Source organism: Leopardus geoffroyi, chromosome C1 (assembly GCF_018350155.1).
Source record: "Leopardus geoffroyi isolate Oge1 chromosome C1, O.geoffroyi_Oge1_pat1.0, whole genome shotgun sequence".
Taxonomy (NCBI): domain Eukaryota; kingdom Metazoa; phylum Chordata; class Mammalia; order Carnivora; family Felidae; genus Leopardus; species Leopardus geoffroyi.
The window spans coordinates 98057016-98077413 of record NC_059328.1 but is presented as its reverse complement, the minus strand read 5'-3'; the positions used below and the strand labels follow the sequence as shown (position 1 = coordinate 98077413).

Below are 20398 nucleotides of genomic sequence, written 5' to 3'. Positions count from 1 at the left end.
TCATGACCTGAACCGAAGTCAGACACTTAGATTCAACCACCCAGGCACCCCATCGGTGTGGTTTTTTTTTGGTTTTTTTTTTTTTTTTGGTTTTTTTTTAAGTATCTTTGGGAAAAAAGAGCAGTAGTTAACATGCATATTTGGCATACCAAATACTCTCAACGCTGCAAGAACATTATTTTGGTTAATCCTTACTTTGCAGATGAGGAAACTGAGATACAGAGAAGCTTAAGAAAGAAGAAAAGTTGCCAAAGGTCATGATCTTTATATCACCTCATTTTCAGTATTTGTTAAATGTGAAAACTAAGACGTTTCTGTCTTAGAATAAAACAGTGGTTCTGAAGCATTAGTATGTATCATGATGAATAACCTGGAAAGCTTGTCAAAACAAATTGCTGTACCTGGTGCCTAGAGTTTGTCTTTCAATAGGTCTGAAGTGGGGTGGGGCCCAGGACTTTGCATTTCTGCTAAGCTACCAGGTAATGTGCTGCTGCTGCTGCTGCTGCTGGTCCAGGAACTGCACTTTGAGAAATCACTGGTCTAAAACATCTCAAATGCTACATTAAGTTTGGCTTGAAAGTGAAGTACCATTTTGCCAAAATTAGTCCAACACATACAATACTTATACTTTATTTTAGATGATGTTGAATTCGAAGTATCATCTGACCGGCGGACTGGGAAACCCATTGCTGTTAAACTGGTGAAGATAAAACCAGAAATCCTCCCTGAAGAACGAATGAATGGACAAGTTAGTGGCTTTGATGCTTTGTGTTTTCTTAGGGCCCTGCATTTGCATATCTTTCACATTAGAAAAGGAAGATTCTCCCCATCTCCTCAGTTTGCACGCAAGAGAGCTATAGTATATAAAGATTACTATCTTAAAATTCTAACAGAAGCACTGGCATTTCTTGACCTGAAATAAAATATGGTCAAGACTCAATTTGGGTTTTTACATATAACCCTAAGACTACACTTACAGTCAGCTTATGTACTGTAAGTTTGAAACTTGGCAGCATGACATCCTCTTGTGGATCATATTAAAATGCATCCCTATGTATAGTATAGAGGATATTAAAATTCAGTTAATATTGCACAGTGCTGCTCCTGAAATGATTAGCAATGGAAATTTTTTTTTTTTTGACTGGTAGGTTGTGTGCGCTGTTCCTCACAACTTAGAGAGTAAATCTCCAGCTGCCCCGGGTCAGAGTCCAACAGGGAGTGTATGCTACGAACGTAATGGGGTAAACTTGTGTATTTTTCTTAAACCTTTGCCTGATCCACCATGTGATCTATAAGCGTACTTTAAAATTCAAAATAGAAAACGTAAGCTGCAGTTGATAAATTCAGTTTTAAATTTGGTTTCTAAGAGACTTCGAGTGCAGCATAATCAAAAACTTTAAAAGGAGAAAAATCCTTAGGACTTCCAAGTGTCTTAGCTTGCCCAAGTGTGACCTTAGTTAGAACATTAAGGTAAAATGTTCCTTTTACTCAAATTTTTGGGGGTTGTGGGAGGGGATCTTTTTTCTGGTTCTTTTTAAGCACTAACTCCATCTTTTTTGTTTGGAATGCTTTACATAAAAATTGTTTTTTTGAAATGTAACTACAGTCTCTGGGCAAATGCTTCCACGTGTGTAAGCTTTTTGAACTTGGATTGCTGCTCAGCTGTGGACTCGCAGAAGTCATCAGCATCATGGAGGGGAAGTGTGTGTTTATATGAATAAAACAATGTACTTGTCATAAAGCATTGTTAAGACATTTGGTTTAAAATGCCAGTTTAAGAGGTATTTAACAAAGTAAATCACAGTATACAGAGAATATGCATCCTGCCAGTATAGTAATAACAACTTATTAATTCACAGGAAGTGTTTTATCTGACTTACACCCCTGAAGATGTCGAAGGGAACGTTCAGCTGGAAACCGGAGATAAAATAAACTTTGTAATTGATAACAATAAACAGTAAGTTCTTTTTTTCCACTTAAGTTGGGAGTTTTTGTTTTGTTTCTTTTGTTTGTGTGTCCTCCTCCTCCCCCCAAGGAGAAGAAAATTGAAGTACGTTGAAAACCTAACTTGTAGATTTGGATAATTTTAATGATAATTTTCATGATCTTTTTTTTTTAATGTTTATTTATTTTTGAGAGAGAGAGAGAAAACACAAGCAGGGGAGGGGCAGAGAGAGGGAGACACAGAATCTGAAGCAGGCTCCAGGCTCTGAGCTATCAGCACAGAGCCTGATGGGGGGGGGGCCCGAACCCACAAACCGTGAGATCATGACCCGAGCCAAAGTCAGACGCTCAACCGACTGAGCCACCCAGGTTCCCTTCCATGGTCTTTTAAACTTTTCATCAGCTAAGCATTTGAGGGTCTATTCTATGATGGGCACTGTGCAGCTGTCAAAAATAGGAATATAATTAAAGTTATGGTCCGAGCTTTCAAGGAGCTGTTCTAGAAGTCCGTGAAAGTTTCGCAGTGCTAAAGAGAAGTTTTGAGGGAAATGGTGTAAAGTCACCAGGGAGATGAAGAGGGGGAAATAGCATTCTGAGTAGAAGTATAATTTTGAGGAAATGGCCAAAAGTTTTGAGTTTGATTGAATTGATTGGATCATAGGAAGATGAAGTTTGAGCTTTATCCCATAGTCCTAGGACTCTGGAGGGATTTTAAATTGGGCGGGGGGGGGGGGGCGTCAGGGTAGGAGCAGAGATGGAGGTATGATTGGTTTAGATCATTGAAGTGGTGGAGATGGTAGACTTTTGAAGGGTAGGTATACGCTAGACTAGAAGCAGTGACTTGAGAGTTAATATGCAAAATGAGTGTCTACTATATGTGTAGGCCAAGGATGGTTAGGTGGAGAAGTTAAGCCATTGATTAGATAGAGGTGTATATTGGAATTAAGGAAAGGAGAGTTCCAAATGCCACTTTTCTGGCTACTGGACAGATGATGTCATTAACCAGAAAATACAGCAGAAAGTACTAAATGTGGGAGAAGAATTATACTTATTTTGGCATTTTTTTAAATAAATGTTTATTCGTTTTTGAGAGAGCCAAGAAGTGAGCAGGGGAGGGGAGGGGCAATGGGGAGGAGTGGACAGAAGATCCGAAGCAGACTACGCAGAGAGCAATGAGCCTGATGTGGGACTCAAACTCATGAATCGTGAGTTCATGACCTGAGCTGAAGTTGGGCCCTCAACCAACTGAGCCAAACCAGGCTCCCCTTGTTTTGGCATTTTATGTAGGTGAAGATGATAAATATGTAGTTGCATGTAGAAGTCTGAAACAAGCTTAATGGACAGGATATACAGCTGTTGAATTCATCAGTATGAGCAGTTAAGGAAAGTGTAGTTAAGAAAGCTTAAGGATAAGGGGCACCTGGGTGGCTCCATCAGTTAAGCGTCTGACTCTTGATTTTGGCTTAGGTCATGATCTCATGGTTGTGGGTTCAAGCCCCACATCAGGCTCTGCACTGACAACGCCAGAGCCTGCTTGGGGTTCTTTCTCCCTCTCTCTGCCCCTCCTCCCTTCCTCTTTCTCTCTCTCTCTCTCTTTCTCTCTCTCTCTCCCTCCCTCTCTCCTTCCCCCCCCTCTGAAAAATAGGCTTTAAAAAAGAAAGAAAGCCTAGGGAAAATTATTTTTGTACAAGCACAGAAGGAAGTTAAAAGTAGGAAGTTGGAAAAAATGCTACGAATGCACTTTACAATAGTGTAGAGAAAGCAAAGTCCCAAGAGCATGTGCAGAATTATTAGCCCTGAATCTTACCTCTTGTCAGACTAAAAGGAATCAGATTGAGTTGGTGGGTATATTAATAGTTTCAGTCTAAAGCCCTCCATTTGATCTTAGATAGGAACCTAGGGGATAGTTTATTAAGTTCCTGTATGCCAAGCACTTGTACTAAATGTATATAATTGTTACTTCTGAGAACAGCTTCACCTGATCAGTGTCTTCATCTGTAACACAGAGTATGTTCTCATAAAGTAACTTGCCTAAAGTCATACAGCCTGTAAATAGCAGGTCTTTGAACCCCAGTCTGGCTCTAAAGTCTTTCACTATAGTAAGTTGCAAAGACAAATAGTATATTTTCCACTGTCGTCATTAGTCTGTTAAATTTTTGAAATAAAAACCCCAATTGGGTGACAGTTTGTCCGTGAAGAATTTACTTAGTCTTTACCTTTTGTTAAAACAACTACACCAATAGCCTGCACCATCTTTAAAATGAAATCAAATTTACATTTTCCTGCTCAAAGATGAGGACAGGATAACAACATGTAGGGTCTAATGGGTTTCAATGAAGGTGAATGTCTTTTTTGTTTGTTTTTGTTTTTAAAGCATAGGAAATTTCTCCTTTAATCACATTTATTCAACCTTCTTTTATGGCTGTTTAATCAGAACTCATTGATGGGATAGCTAGTAAATTCAGCACTCGTTGCAAACAGGGACCATTCCGTATCCATCTCTATATCCCCAGTACCTCTAGTTTGCGGCACAAGATACTCAAATGTTTACCCAATAAATGATCTTCCTAAGACTTTAGATTACCCTATTTGGTTGCATTCAGCTTATGACTTTCTTTTGTTGTAATAGAAAAGCATAGGGTATCTGTGATACTCTTTTAAGATTCTAAGAGAAAAATGATATATATGTGTGTGCCCAATTTAGAAGGCTAGAGAATTTGAGCAAAAATCCTTTGCATATGAAGCCATGTGAAAAGGATCATGTGTCAAAAACTTTATATTTGCTCTTTGTGTTGGCATAAAATTGAGCTCTCAGAAAACTGATTGTTTCTCTAGATTCCTCATATCTAACCAAGCCAATGCATTTTTTTTTTTTTTTTTACCCCTTTTTGATCCCCCCACCCCCACCCAATTATTCCTTTCTAGTACTGGTGCTGTAAGTGCTCGTAACATTATGCTGTTGAAAAAGAAGCAAGCCCGCTGTCAGGGAGTAGTTTGTGCCATGAAGGTAAGTGTCATCAAATGTGAAAAATTTGAGGTTTTTGTTCTTTGACTACTTTCAGTCCATACTTCAAACCCAAGCCTTTGGTTCTTTCTTTTCTTTGTTTTCCTTTTAAAAGTATTTCACTGGTAATGTCAAAAGTAATCTTTTAAAATTTCTTGGTTACTAATTCATATTTTCTTTACAATGGGCCATGTAATTGATACTGTTAATATTAGACCTAGCCAAATATATTGTTTCCAGGGCAGTATAATTTTACAACAAGGCTTATTGACTGTAAATTGTAATCATAAATATGTACACTGAATAGTACCTAATGTTCCTATTATTTTTTTGGGTTTTGCTTGTTTGTCTTTAGGAGGCGTTTGGCTTTATTGAAAGAGGTGATATCGTAAAAGAGATATTCTTTCACTATAGTGAATTTAAGGGTGACTTAGAAACCTTACAGCCTGGAGATGACGTGGAATTCACAATCAAGGACAGAAATGTAAGATAGTTGACTAACTTGATCTTCGGCCTTCTTTTAAGGTCAGTAGTGAATTACATTTTTAGGAAACACTTAAAATTATATGATCTCCTCCTCCCTTCTGATTTAGGGTAAAGAAGTTGCAACAGATGTCAGACTATTGCCTCAAGGAACAGTCATTTTTGAAGATATCAGCATCGAACATTTTGAAGGAACTGTAACCAAAGTAATCCCAAAAGTACCCAGTAAAAACCAGGTAAATAGTCTTTTTCAGAAGAGTTTTCTATTGTCTCATCAGTAGAACAGTTTGATATACAGAAATTTTATTCAATTAATATAATTTTATGGTGGTGGAACAATTAAATATTTCTCTTTTTATTTATTTTTTATTTTTTAACATTTATTCTTGAGAGAGAAAGAGCATGAGTGGGGGGGGGGGGGGGGCAGAGTGAGAGAAGGACGCAGAATCCAAAGCAGGCTCCAGGCTCTGAGATGTCAGCACAGAGCCCGACACAGGGCTCGAACCCATGAGCTGTGAGATCATGACCTGAGCTGAAGTCACACGCTTAACTGACTGAGCCACCCAGGCACCCCAAATATTTCTTGATATATATAATTAAGCTAAACGAGGGACCAGTGATTGATATGTCCATGAATAGGTTTTGTTTTGTTTTGTACTGGGTGATCAGGAGAAAGGGACAAAAGAAATGCTGGTTAAATTGGGAAAAACCATTTTAGGTATGCATTTATTGGGGTTCTCTCCCACCTCCTCCCCCTCCTCCTCCACCAGTTTGTTTCTTTTATGTGGGAGGTAAGGTGAGGAGAGGAGACTGCTGGCGTCATTGCTAAAGAAATGTGAAACCTAAAAGACAAATTCTTTTCCTTAAATAAAATATCTCTGTCAGAGTGCAGGATCTTAACTGCAGTGTTGTGATTTTATCATGTGACCACAGAACACAAAGTTTGCAAATTGGGCTTATGTTGTCAACATTTTTTTTCCCTGTAGGGAACTGTTTATTATAAATAACATGGGTTTGCTGTGTGTTCTTCTTGTTTGACTTAGAACTAGGAAGGATGAGAAATCTCCAGCTAAAATAGTTTTTCCTTCTCATCAGAATGACCCATTGCCAGGACGCATCAAAGTTGATTTTGTGATTCCTAAAGAGCTTCCCTTTGGAGACAAAGATACAAAATCCAAGGTGACCCTGCTGGAAGGCGACCATGTTAGGTTTAATATTTCAACAGACCGACGTGACAAATTAGAACGAGCAACCAACATAGAAGTTCTATCAAATACGTTTCAGTTCACTAATGAAGCCAGAGAGATGGTAAGTGTTGGATATTATTAGATATTTGTATTCAGTATGGGGGCCTAATATTATATTCAAATTTGTAATGCTATACTGAAAAGCATTTAAGTTAATGATGACATGGGGCAGCTTCCTTGTGAAGTGACTAAGAACACAGATATTTCAGTCAGCCTGGGTTTGGTAACGGACTCTGCCAGTTATCTTGAAACAGATGTGAAAAAGTTTCAGAATGGAAATGTGTACAGGAGGAATTCTAAGATCTTTTGAGAGTCCATTACTTTGTGGACCTTAAATATGAAGACTGAGAAAATTCAAGTCTATCGTTGTAGAAAACAGATCTTCCCAAACTGTTCCATGTTTAGTAAACACTCAATAAGGTTAAGTAGGTTTTGGATTTTTGGCTTTTACAGCAGGAATTTGCAAATTCTTTTCAGTGGGTATATGTCCAGGAGTGACCTGCACCAGAAATGTTTCCCAAACATGTTTTATAAGCTCTGTTTTCATAAATTAACTGCCTCAGATGTAATTTATAGTTCTGTTGGGATCGTAACATGAGTGGTATGTCTCCGTGCGGTCAATGGAACTGGGTACATTCAATGAAAATTTTAAGTTTCTTGGGACTTAGAACCTTTATCTTTGGAGAACTGATCTTGTTTGATACTTGCAATGTGCTTTTAACTTTATATATTTTGAGAACCAAATGAATGGGGTGTGTGTGTGTGTGTGTGTGTGTGTGTGTGTGTGTGTGTGTGTTTTAAACAAAAAGCTTCTCAGGTAGGGTCTATTTTGCTTGACAGTATAGACTACATTGTCGAGTAGCTTGGCTGCCATCAAGATTTAGCCAAAGATTAAATGTCAGGATATTATTTATGCTATATTCAAAACTGGTTATAGAATAGTCGTCAGTAATAATACAAATAAATATGCAACATGTAAGTCATTGGTAGGTTGATAATAATTGTTTCAGTAAACTTCTGAGTACCTGCCATGTGCCAGCTAACTCTGGATGTAATTGCCCTTACAAAGCTGATAATTTAGTAAGGGGGAAAAATGAGGAAAGGATTTCATATTTTGTTTATTCTTCAGACCTTAATCTTAAGCCTTTCCTGCACCTAAACTCACATAAAAATTTTTGAGATTGAGACTAAAAAAAAAGTTCTCTTTAGTTGACTTTGGAAGTATTTGAAGTATTTGTATAGATTTTTAAAATTTCTAGATGTTGTCATAAAGCTTGGGCCTTAGGATCCATAGATTTAGAATCTTTGTTTTCTACCACTTATTAGCTGTGTGCTTTGAACAAACTGCTTAACTTCAGCCTCGATTTCCTCATCTTGCAATACAGGGTAATAATACCAAGTTCACAAATTTGAGAATGAAAGGGAGTATATTGTGTGCATGTGTTAACACTCAAATGTGATAGTTTTTTCTATGCATGCTGACCGGGGGGTAGCATCTCAGACAGTGGCTTAGAAGTTAATTTACTGAAAGCAATGAGTTTGTATTTAAATAGAAAAATTAAAAAGTGGGTACAGATTTTGAGTCATTAATTCAGAGAATTCCTAATGAGTTTAACTTGATGCCTCCAAAATTGAGTGTTGTTTTCTTGGCAAGCTTCGCAGCCAGTGAAAATATTATCTGGATTTCAGGGTGTAATTGCTGCCATGAGAGATGGATTTGGTTTCATCAAGTGTGTGGATCGTGATGCTCGTATGTTCTTCCACTTCAGTGAAATTCTGGATGGGAATCAGCTTCATATTGCGGATGAAGTAGAGTTTACTGTGGTTCCTGTGAGTACTTTTTGAGAAAGAATGGGATGGTTTCTTGATGCTTCCTTTTTCAGTTTAAAGTTACTTTTGTTTATCATTTGTAGGATATGCTCTCTGCCCAAAGAAATCATGCTATTAGGATTAAAAAGCTTCCCAAGGGCACGGTTTCGTTCCATTCCCATTCAGATCATCGTTTTCTGGGCACTGTAGAAAAAGAAGCCACTTTCTCTAATCCTAAAACCACTAGCCCAAATAAAGGCAAAGAAAAGGTAAGTTTTACATGATCAAAATGATTTGTGTAGCTCTTTATTCCTCTCTTTCAAGGAAACCACTGTCCACACAGTAATGGAATGAAGTAATGTCTCTTTTGGAATTCTCTGTAACATTAACAGTGACTAAAAGAAGGTTTTTAATCTCCACATTATGACTTGGGGAGTGGGGGGGCTGTTCTATGGATTGTGGGATGTTAAGCAGCATCCCTGACCTTTACCCACTAGAGATCAGTATCTCTCTTCTCCCTCTGTGTGACAGCCGAAACTGTTGCCATATCCTGCAAGACATCCCCTAATCCCCAATGAGAACTGCTCATCTAAAATGATAGTACTGATCTTCCCAAGCAGTTTAAAACTTCCAAATTTGTGTGGACTCCATTTACACATTTGAACTCCATTTTGAATAGTCCACAGAATAGAGATAGAATGATGTCTAACATGGCTTTTGCTCTCAAGTAAATAATAAATTGAGAGTTGTATAGAGGCAGGTAATTCATACAAAATATAAAATATTGCCATAAAAGATCAGTGAGAGCACTGTGGCGAAAATAAATTCTAATGTGGTAGGATCTGGGATGGTATCACTAAGGCACTGACACTTAATAGGTGGGTATACATGAAGAAAGAACATTCCTCACAGAATAGAGGTACAAATGAGAAAAATTCAGGATTTCTTCAGAAAGCACTGAGTAGTTAAACAGGAAGATAGGATTTTTCTTTGGTGGGTAGAATAGGGGAAATAAGATGAAAAATCAGGATACAGCTAGATGGAGAAGGTTCAATTGCTACTCTAGCGAATTTAGACTTTGTTCTATACTCAAGAGAAGATTTGTGGAAAGTGACATCAGATATGCACTTCAGGAAGAAATGGCATAGTATGAACCCTAGATGGGGGTGGAGAAAGACAAAAGATGAAGAGGCCTGATACGAAATGAGTTTAGGTAGACCTTGAACTGGGAGCAGATATCATGGATCTAGACAAGAGCAGCAGGTACGTGTGGGAGATATTGGAAGGTAATGTAATTTTTAAAATGGCTACTTAGGATCCTGAGAGAACTGGAACAACATCTTGCTTACTATTATTTTGTAGCTTAGGAAATCACTTCTGAGCTTCAGTTTTTAAACTGAAAAAATCATAGTCTCCTGTTATGGTGAAAAAGCCCTCACAAGGCCAGGCCCATAGTAGGAATTTCACAAATGCTGCATTTAACAATAATAAAAATAAAATCAGTGGGGCTTGTTTTTAATGGTTTTTAAAAAGCTCTTAGAATGCCCTGCTTCCCAAATGGCTTTGACAAAACTGAGTTGATCAAGACAGCCTTTGAATGAGACTTTTCCTGCCCTTTTATTCTGTTCTTCTTAGATCAACACTGGACCCTAGTAAGTCCTTCTGTCATCACGCTTATTTATAACAGTGTATTACAGTAAGGAATATGAATGGTAGAAGACTAGAAATTAATTGGTTTTGTATAGTTGAAACCATAAAAGTGGTGTAATTTGTGAGGTAGTTGAACAGTGTCATTTACGGTATGATTCTGTATGGTATACCAGAAATTTCTTAGACTTTTGACGAGTGAATCTTTCTGGTAATCAACAATGTTTTAAATTCTGGAAGCGTTGAATATCAAATGCTCTGAACTGTGCTAGATCCTCTACCGAATTAAATTTTCGTGCATTGGTAAATACACTCTCATACAAAACACTGTAAGGTACTATGGGAGATTCAAAATAGGTGATACAAAAAGCTTCTTGCCCTATAGAATTTCTGTTTATTAAAAATACATGCTTGGGGCTTCTGGGTGGCTCAGTCGGTTAAGCGTCTGACTTCGGCCCAGGTCATGACCGCACGGTTTGTGAGTTCGAGCTGCGCCTCGGGCTCTGTGCTGACAGCTTGGAGCCTGGAGCCTGCTTCGGATTCTGTGTCTCCCTCTCTCTCTCCCCCTCCCCAGTTCATGCTCGCACTGTGTCTTTGTCAAAAATAAATAACTTAAAAAATTTTTAAAAAATACATGCTCAGTTTAATTTTTGGCTGGCTATGAGAAGTATAGAATGGGTGTGTTATAAGTTTTCAGTAAGCTTTCCCTCCTCAATAATAAAAATTAGATTCTCGGAACTAAAAGACCCAATTACAGTATGTTGAATCAGTCCTGGGTTTAAGGTAAGACTATCTTTTATTCATATGAAAAATTGGTTACTGTTAGGGAACCCCAGAATAGGACATTTGTACAGCTGTGCCAATTCTTTAGCTCCAGGGTCTGAAAACTGTAACTGCTTATTGCCTTTTTGTTCTTGATTCTTTTCATTGTATCCTGTTTTGTAGGAGGCTGAGGATGGTGTTATTGCCTATGATGATTGTGGGGTGAAATTGACTATTGCTTTTCAAGCCAAGGATGTGGAAGGATCTACTTCTCCTCAAATAGGAGATAAGGCAAGATAATTCTGCTTATTTGAGAGGAGAGTTAAAGGTTGTCATCTTCATCATAAGTCCTGCAAAATGTCTTTGGGGTTTTTTTTTAATCTTACCAAGTTTTGCTAAAAAAAATTGTGTGTTTACAAGTTTAATATAAGAACGTCTTCCCATTTACAAGCAGCTTATTCAGAATAGGGTCTAAGACGCCCTTTGTTAAAAGCTTTCTGAGGAGTCAGTAAGCACTAGAGAAGATCTGCCTAAGTCAATTAACTTATAATATTATAAGCTAAACCAGTTGCTGAAACATTATCAAAGTAAAATTATACCCAAGATTTTATATTGCTGTGCATTTTTCTCCTCACTATGTCTGGTTTTCTGATAGCCCTGCTTTAGAGAAATTGAGAATCTATAAGGAATACACACTGGAGAACAAAACTTGATCCCCTTATGAAAAGTGTGAATGAGACCTAAAAGTGTTAGTTTTGGTGAAAATCTCTTCCATCAGAGTATTTAACACAAAGGATATTTGGAGTGGGAAGTTGTAGGTCCTAAGGTAAGGAGCTTGGTGTGGGAAAGACATGATATTAAATATGAGTGTCCTTATTTTTCACAGGTTGAATTTAGTATTAGTGACAAACAGAGGCCTGGACAGCAGATTGCAACTTGTGTTCGACTTTTAGGTCGTAATTCCAACTCCAAGAGGCTCTTGGGTTATGTGGCAACTCTGAAGGATAATTTTGGATTTATTGAAACAGCTAATCATGATAAGGAAATCTTTTTCCATTACAGGTGAGGAATGCCTTTTAGGAACTTAGAGCTTACTATCCATTGTTTGGTTTTGTTCGAAAACATTTAGTATCGGGTGGTTATATATTTTGTAATTCCAAATTTCATATTGGTAAAATTATGGCACTATATAAACAAAAGTTAATCATGTGTATAGGGAACATGTGGCCGGAAGATAAAGGCCTGTACCTGCTTTGAACATTGGGCAAGAACTTTCTGCTTCAGTAAAAGAATACTGTCTTCTATGTTGCTACCAGAGAGTTGTACATTTAATATGTGTCAGTTAAGGGCATGGGCTCTTAGATGGTTCAGGTTTGAATCCTGGCTCTGCCACCTAGTTAACCTCCTAGTATTTTAGTTTCATTGTCTTGAAGCTGGAGATAATGGTGCCTTTTCATTGGGTGTTTCTGAGGATTAAATGAGTCACTGCCTATAATGTGCTTCAAACAGTATCCAGCATAAGTAAGCACACCATGAATGTTGTTACAGAAGAAGTAAATTTATTTGCTACCGTTGATGTTTGTGGTGATTGCTTATTCAAATGTTTCCTTTCTTCCCAGTGAGTTCTCTGGTGATGTCGATAGCTTGGAACTGGGGGACATGGTCGAGTATAGCTTGTCCAAAGGCAAAGGCAACAAAGTCAGTGCAGAAAAAGTGAACAAAACACACTCAGGTAATGAATTATGATTTCTACTTATTTAGTCTAGGCTTTTGGTGGGAGATGAGAGACAGCATGGGAGAGGAAGCAAAAACCCAAGATTAGTGGTCCCCCAGGTGTGATACCCAGATACAGTAGCATCACCTGTAGAAGTGTATTTCTTGTAGAAGAAATACAAGTTCTTTGACCCCACCCCAGAGCTACTAAACTTAGGATGGGCATTCTGTTTTAACAAATCCCTTAGGTGATTCTGACGTACGCTAAAGTTTGAGAACCACTAGATAGATAGTTTAGATCATTCACTTTATTTTCAATTCAGTACCTCTTTCTTAAAAAATAACCCTAAGATGTAAATATCCATGGGAATGAGGAAAGAGGCATTCTTCGAGGACGCTGTTTTGGAAAAGAATGAGAAAAATAATGGGAACTTAAAATGGTTGCTGTTTAGGATCTCTAACTTAAAAAAAAAAACCCGCAACTTTTGACTTTGATCTCAACTCCTCAAATAATACTTCCTCATGGTGAGACCTAGAGAAATGACAGCCAAGAACGTTCATTTCATTTCAATAAATATCTAAGCACATGCTGTGTTTTAAGTACTGGGGATACAGCAGTGAAGAAATCAAAGGCAAGAAACCTGCCTTTGTTGAGTTTATTTTTTAGTTTGTATTTATAGGCAAGCAAGATGAGTAAAATTTTGTGCTTAGAAAGATAGTAATATATATTACTAACATATTGAGCTTAAAATAAAGGGAAGTGTATAAGTGTTGGGGTTGCATTTTAGAGATTTAGAGATTAGAGAGAGAGAGAGAGAGAGAGAGAGAGAGACGGTGCGAGCAGGGGAGGGCCAGAGAGAGACAGGGAGACAAAGAATCTGAAGCAGGCTCCAGGCTCTGAGCTGTCAGCACAGAGCCCGATGTAGGGCTCGGACCCATGAACCTTGATGAGCTCATGACCTCAGCTGAAGCCCAATGCTGAACCTTCTGAGCCACCCTGGCACCCCCAAATTAACATTATTTTCATGATAATTTAGCAATAGTTCAAGAGTAGCAGACCAGCCAGCAACCCTCTGTTAACATTTGTTCTGATGATTTTTGCTTTTTTCCTGTGGAATGGAGTTAAAATTGTTGAATAAGAAGTATACATGCTTTTGCTTTGTAGTGAATGGCATTACTGAGGAAGCTGATCCCACCATCTACTCTGGTAAAGTCATTCGCCCCTTGAGGAGTGTTGATCCAACACAGACTGAGTACCAAGGAATGATTGAGATTGTGGAGGAAGGTAAGAGCAGCCCTATCAGATTAAAATTTGTTTTACCTTTACATGAGCACTTGGAACATTTTAAAATGTGGTGGTGTTGGTTGCAGTCACTTTCAGACTCCTTAGAAACTGAAATTAAGGAAAAGTGCCTCTTCCTATCCTCCCCCCCAACCCTTGGTTTTTATGATCATCATCCTGGGTTTATGTGGTGAACAAATGACTGTTATGTGAGCAACTGAGTTATACTGAAATAGACTGAGAACAAAATCTCACACTAAAAGTACTCATCTAATGTTGGATGATAATCAGATATTTACAGTTGCTGCATTTGGTACAACTTTACAGTTTTCTTGTATTATTCTGTAATTATTTACATCAGTATTAACAAATTTTCCTAGTAGCCAATTCACTTCTATAAATATTTTGCTTTCTGTAAATGTCCTGTATTTATTTCTTAATAGCTAGGGTTCCATGTGGATCCTACTACTTGTTTCTGGGCTATGGCTCTCTATATTTTTCATTTACTGCTTTTTTCTCCCCATCTTCAGTAACTCCCTGATTTCTGGTGTCATCCCAACAATTAGTACCAAAAGACAACTTTGTTCATAAAATAAGTTTGCAATAGGAATGATCGTAAGGACCACTGATGATTAGTAGAGCTAAATTACCATAATGATGGGGTTGATGAGAAGAGGGTTTGAATTTCCAACCAAAGATGATAGCTTGACTTAAGAGAATAAATCTTGTGTTATCTAGGAGTCAGAGGGCATAAAGTGGGGAAGAACAGGTCATTTGAGAGAAAGAAATGAACCTTGATAACATACATGCTCCTTGTATGAGGCCCTTAGGAGTTTCCGCTTTACATAGAATCGGAGTACATCCAGTTCTCCCCAACACACACACCTCCAGATAGGAATAGATTTTATAGCAAATCAGTCTTTTATTTCAATAAATCATTCCTTTAGTTGATTCAGATCTAATTCAAATTAATTTTAAAATAAACTTCCTTTGTTCTGCTTTCTCATCTTACAACTGACCCTGGTGGTTAAACACACTATTTTTTAAAAATCATTCAGTACAAATCTGGTGTTTTGCAAATCAGTATTTTAAATGAATAACATGATTACACCATACTCCTAAAAGGGCCGTGGGGACTGGGCAACATACTCACCTTTGCAGTACTTCCTCTGTAACATTTCATTTTGACTTCTTTTTGTGTTCCCAACCCCCAATCCACTTACTCTTCAACTCTGGCTCTAGGATATAGTCAAGCAGTGATTTTGTGGGAAAGGAAACTTTTCTGAACTCTAATAGACCTTAGAGGGTTTTGCGACTAGACAGGTTACATTTTCCCACTTGATAGCGAGAACAGCTCTTTCATTCAGGAACACTTTGAAGTAGGGCAAGGCCTAGATCTGAACACCACCTCTTCCACTTCTACCTGTATAACTTTGGACAAATTACTTAAATCTCTCCTAGCTTAGTTTCTTCATCTTTAAAATGAGGGTAATTTCTTTGAGAATATTCTAGAATGATTAAATATGAATCTGTAAATGTTTAATAAATGACTGCTTTAATAAAACTGAATCAGACCAGCTGTCTCTAGGGAATGCTTGTGTATGACTTTGTTGGAAGTATATCCTCAAAAGTTTGTGGTTCCTGTATGTTTGAAAGGAAAACCTTCCCTTACACCTTATAATCATTAAAAGAATTGTTAAAAGCATTTCCAGTTCTGAAGCTTCCACTTCCACCTGATGTTTTTTTCTCCTCTTCACCTTTGTTGATTCAGTGGCTTCCCGTTCAGATGAACTGATATGATAAGCAACTGAACCTTTGGCACAGTTCTTATTCCTAGCCTGCACTCCTCTCCAGCCAATATTTTAGTCTAGGGCAGAGCTCAGCAAATAGGGTGGTTTGTTTCTGTAAGTAAAGTTTTTTTAAAACAGCTATGGCCATAGTTTACATCTTGTGTTTGGTTGCTTTCCCACTACAACAGCAAAGTTGAGTAGATGTGACAGAAATAGGATGATTTATAAGTCTAAAATATTTACTGTCTTTTCAGAAAGTATGCTGAGCTCTGAACTAGGAGAAAGTGCCTGTTGGTTTGAGGGAGCCATAATCAGAACAAAGAAAAGAGATTAGAATGCCAAGGAAATTTATCCACATTGTTTTTACCTGTGCCTGGCTTGTTTAATGCCCAGTTGAGTATGGGTCAGAAATATTTTTGACTGGTTGGCTCATACTGTGAACTGGGGAAGAAGATAATTCAGAGGATCATGCTAGCAACCCATTCTGCTTAAAATGCCCACATATGTAGGTAATGAGGTTGAGTGCCAGTGTTCCTTTTAATTTCGTAAGGATGGTTTAAAATTGTTCATTAGCTAGTAAAGTACTACTACAAGTTCTCATTTGTTTTCTTGGTAATATTTCATTGAAGCTTTAAGGTAGGAGTTCTCAGGTATTAAAACATTTTTCTTAGGTAAGAATACATTCTTAGCAACTTATCTATAAACTTATGACCATCAGCATAGGATCATTCTGAACTATTAGTTTTCAGACTTTATACCTGTCTCTCATTACAGGGGATATGAAAGGTGAAGTCTATCCATTTGGCATAGTTGGGATGGCCAACAAAGGAGATTGCCTGCAGAAAGGGGAAAGTGTCAAGTTCCAGTTGTGTGTTCTGGGCCAAAATGCACAGACTATGGCCTATAACATCACACCCCTGCGTAGGGCCACAGTGGAGTGTGTGAAAGATCAGGTAAGTGGTAGTATCTCTGGATCTGAATTTGATCCTTTTATGAGTTGGTACACAAGTGGTAACCAAAACCTTGAAATTTTTTCAGCCAAGGGAGAAACATCAGTACTCGTTTCTACTTTTTTCATTGATTTCAGGTAGCTTGTAAAAATATGAAGAAAATGACATGAAAAGGAAAAAAATGGTGATATGAGCAAAAAGAAAGTTAAGAGTGCTATTGATAACATTACATGACAGGGGAAATAAGTTCGGAATGAGATTTTTCAGAATAGAAAGACTAGGATTTTGTATGCTTGAGCTCGGGACTTCTTTTGCAGACCACACAACGAAAGCATATGTAAAGGTGTTCATAAGATAAGTTTAGGGCAAACAAAACTATTCCTCATATTGAAATCTTAGCGTGATTTTGCTTAATTCAAAAACTTCATATACTATATGAAGACACAGGCAACCTTTGTTTTCGACAGGCTATGATAGATTGAATGGCAGTGATTTCAAAGATACATTTCTTGACAAGTTTTTCAGACCCATATGCTGTTACATTATAGCATGAGCAATTAAACTGGAGTATCAGCATTAATACCATGTTTAATAAATCCCCTTCTAGTTAGGTATTGTGCTTCATTCACAGTGAGGTACTTTTCCCCTCTGTAGTATGTCCTGTTTTTAGTTACTGTCTTTTTTAATTTTTCCCTCCCCCCACCCCCCCCCCCTCAGTTTGGCTTCATTAACTATGAAGTAGGAGATAGCAAGAAGCTCTTCTTCCATGTGAAAGAAGTTCAAGATGGCATTGAGCTACAGGCTGGAGATGAGGTGGAATTCTCAGTGATTCTTAATCAGCGCACTGGCAAGTGCAGTGCTTGTAATGTTTGGCGAGTCTGGTGAGTTTGTTGTTGTTGGATTGGTAAATTCCCTGGACTGTCTTAAACTTTCATAAACTCTGGTTTAATCACACTTCTTCACTTTTCATCGCTCCTCTTTTTATCCTGCTACTTTCTGGCTATTTCTTCATCTTTCCTCTGTGTGTGTGTGTGTGTGTGTGTGTGGTTTTTTTGTTTTTGTTTGTTTTTTTTTTAATATGTTTGTTTGGTTTTTTTTTTGAAAGAGTACAAGTCGGGGAGGGGCATAGAGGGAGATTGAGGATCTCCATGCACTGACAGCAGAGAGCCCGATACAGAGCTCGAACTCCAACCATGAGATCATGATCTGACCTGAAGTCGGATACTTAACCAACTGAGACACCCCTACTGTGTCTTTTTTACCTCTGGCCTTCATTTTCTAAATTTTAGTCTTACAAATCTGGCCTAATAAAACATTAATTGGGTACATTCTATGTAATAGAACTTACAATACGATTATGTAGTCCTTATTCTTCAAGGATTCTGCTTAGCTTTTTCTTCCAGTAAGTTATTTATATGCTACTTAAAATTCTAATTTTATAGTTTAGCAGTGCTTTCTCTGTGCTTTAAAAAATTTTTTTTAATCTGTAATATTATCATGAGAGGAGCTGGGAGTCTCTTGAAATACTTCATATTTAACTTGTCTAAGGTTTTTCACATCTTATTACCTCATTTTGTGTGTCTGTGGAACAGGTTTTTCTAGGTGCAGACCAGTCCAGGGATGACCCTCACCCAAATGATTCTTCCGTTCCTCCACAGTGATAAACCTTGAGTTAGTAATAAAAACAAACAAACTTGTCTGTCCTGTCTTGCTAGCTATAGCTAGGTGGCTAGATGAGGCAAGAGTCTCCTCATTAAAACTGAGTCATTTGGGTAGTTAGATAGAAAACATACTCCTCTGCAAGTACTTGCTTTCTTCCCACCAAGAGTTGCTGCTTCTCACCTCTTAACTTCATTACAGCGAGGGCCCCAAGGCTGTTGCAGCTCCACGACCTGATAGGTTGGTCAATCGCTTGAAGAACATCACCCTGGATGATGCCAGTGCTCCTCGCCTAATGGTTCTTCGTCAGCCAAGGGGACCAGATAACTCAATGGTATGAGGGCATTACAAGGTTTGGGAGGTGGGGGTAGGGGCAGCTGACAAACAGTATGCCTATCAAGTTCCTATTTCAGCATAGCTCGGAGCTTAATGGCACAGGGAACTTCAGTTTTCTTTTTCAGTGTTTCAATATGCTTATAACTAGTTAAAACTCCATATACATTGGTTCAGCCCCTAACAATAGTAATTCCTCACAGTAAGCAGCACATTTTCTGGTCTTCCTGATCCTTTGAACATAATAGATAATAGATCAGGAGGGCTTATTAGGGATTTCCTCCTCTGGGAAAGAAGTGGTGGTGGTTACGATGATTAAAAAAAAGTACTGCTTTTGTAGTGATTAACTGTAATTTTACTTCTTCACAGGGATTTGGTGCAGAAAGAAAGATTCGTCAAGCTGGTGTCATTGACTAACCACATCCACAAAGCACATCATTAATCCACTATGATCAAGTTGGGGGGATTCTGGTGAAGGGTTCTGAATATCCTCCTCTTCATCCCTCCCAAAATCTGGAATACTTATTCTATTGAGCTATTACACCAGTTTTAACACCTTCCTCGTGTTATGTTTAAAAAAAATAAATAAATTTAAGAAACCATTTTAAAATTATGCACAGTTGCAGCCTGGAAAACTTAAGGTGGCGCCTTATAGTATCAATCTTAGGAGCTTTATTTGGTGCATTTAACGCAACTGGTAATTGCAAAATCCACTTCGCCTGTGTAAGTGAAAAATATAGACTGTTAATCTTGTTGGCCCTATGAAATTCTGCACTTGGTATTTAGCATATACTCTACCTTCATTACTATCTGGCAAGATGTTCTGCCTTAGCACTCAGTTGCATTCTTTTCCTTTTCTTTCCTGTTCATTATGCTTTAATTCTGAGGACCATATGAGGGTAGAATATATTAAAAATTACAAAAATTATAAAAATTTGTATAGGCAAACCATTTCCTTAAGTTGATGGCCAAATGTTAAAATGTTATTTTTCATATCATTTATAATTTTGTCACAGTCCACTTAACGAAGTTTGGTTAGATTTCAGTGAAAATTATCTTCCAGAGTAGTTTTTTTTTTTTTTCCTGGGATTAGGGAGGGGGGTAACTTTACTGCAATTAGTATGTATGGTGCAGAATTTCATGCAAATGAGGTGTGCCAGCAGTGTGGTAATTTAATCGTATTTAAACAAAAACAAACAAAAAAAAAACGAATGCACAAACTTGCTGCTGCTTAGATCACTGCAGCTTCTAGGACCCAGTTTCTTTTACTGATTTCAAAACAAAACAAAACAAAAAAATAAAAAAAGTTGTGCCTGAAATGAATCTTGTTTTTTTTATAAGTAGCCGCCTGGTTCCTGTGTCCTGTGAAATACAGGCACTTGACCCTTGGTGTAGCTTCTGTTCGACTTTATATCACGGGAATGGATTGGTCTGATTTCTTGGCCCTCATCTTGAATTGGCCACATCCAGGGTCCCTGGCCAGTGGACTGAAGGCTTTGTCTAAGAGGACAAGGGCAGCTCAGGGGATGTGGGGGAGGGCGCTTTTATCTTCCCCGTTGTCGTTTGAGGTTTTGATCTTCTCTGGGTAAAGAGGCCGTTTATCTTTGTAAACACAAAACATTTTTGCTTTCTCCAGTTTTCTGTTAATGGCGAAAGAATGGAAGCGAATAAAGTTTTACTGATTTTTGAGACTCTAGCACCTAGCGCTTTCATTTTTGAAACGTCCTGTGTGGGAGGGGCGGGTCTGGGTGCGGCCCGCCGCGTGACTCCTGGGT

The 20398-nt window shown here is 38.0% G+C and overlaps 1 protein-coding gene across 8 annotated transcripts in view; it reads left to right on the top strand.

The window, feature by feature from the left end:
- Positions 1–20319, top strand: part of CSDE1 (cold shock domain containing E1) — a 38470-nt gene extending 18151 nt beyond the window's left edge. For 4 of the 8 annotated variants that reach the window (XM_045478745.1, XM_045478742.1, XM_045478746.1 and 1 more), the window contains 17 exons: positions 639–748; positions 1149–1241; positions 1860–1957; positions 4870–4951; positions 5304–5432; positions 5542–5667; positions 6527–6739; positions 8368–8508; positions 8592–8756; positions 11080–11187; positions 11783–11958; positions 12516–12628; positions 13775–13894; positions 16456–16634; positions 17349–17512; positions 18492–18624; positions 18993–20319. In XM_045478745.1, the coding sequence (XP_045334701.1) occupies positions 639–748; positions 1149–1241; positions 1860–1957; positions 4870–4951; positions 5304–5432; positions 5542–5667; positions 6527–6739; positions 8368–8508; positions 8592–8756; positions 11080–11187; positions 11783–11958; positions 12516–12628; positions 13775–13894; positions 16456–16634; positions 17349–17512; positions 18492–18624; positions 18993–19040 (2198 nt within the window). In that variant the 3' untranslated portion in view covers positions 19041–20319. The remainder of the gene's footprint in view (positions 1–638; positions 749–1148; positions 1242–1859; positions 1958–4869; positions 4952–5303; positions 5433–5541; positions 5668–6526; positions 6740–8367; positions 8509–8591; positions 8757–11079; positions 11188–11782; positions 11959–12515; positions 12629–13774; positions 13895–16455; positions 16635–17348; positions 17513–18491; positions 18625–18992) is intronic. The other 4 variants (XM_045478747.1, XM_045478744.1, XM_045478748.1 and 1 more) reach the window with 1 other exon arrangement.
- Positions 20320–20398: the final 79 nt, after the last annotated feature.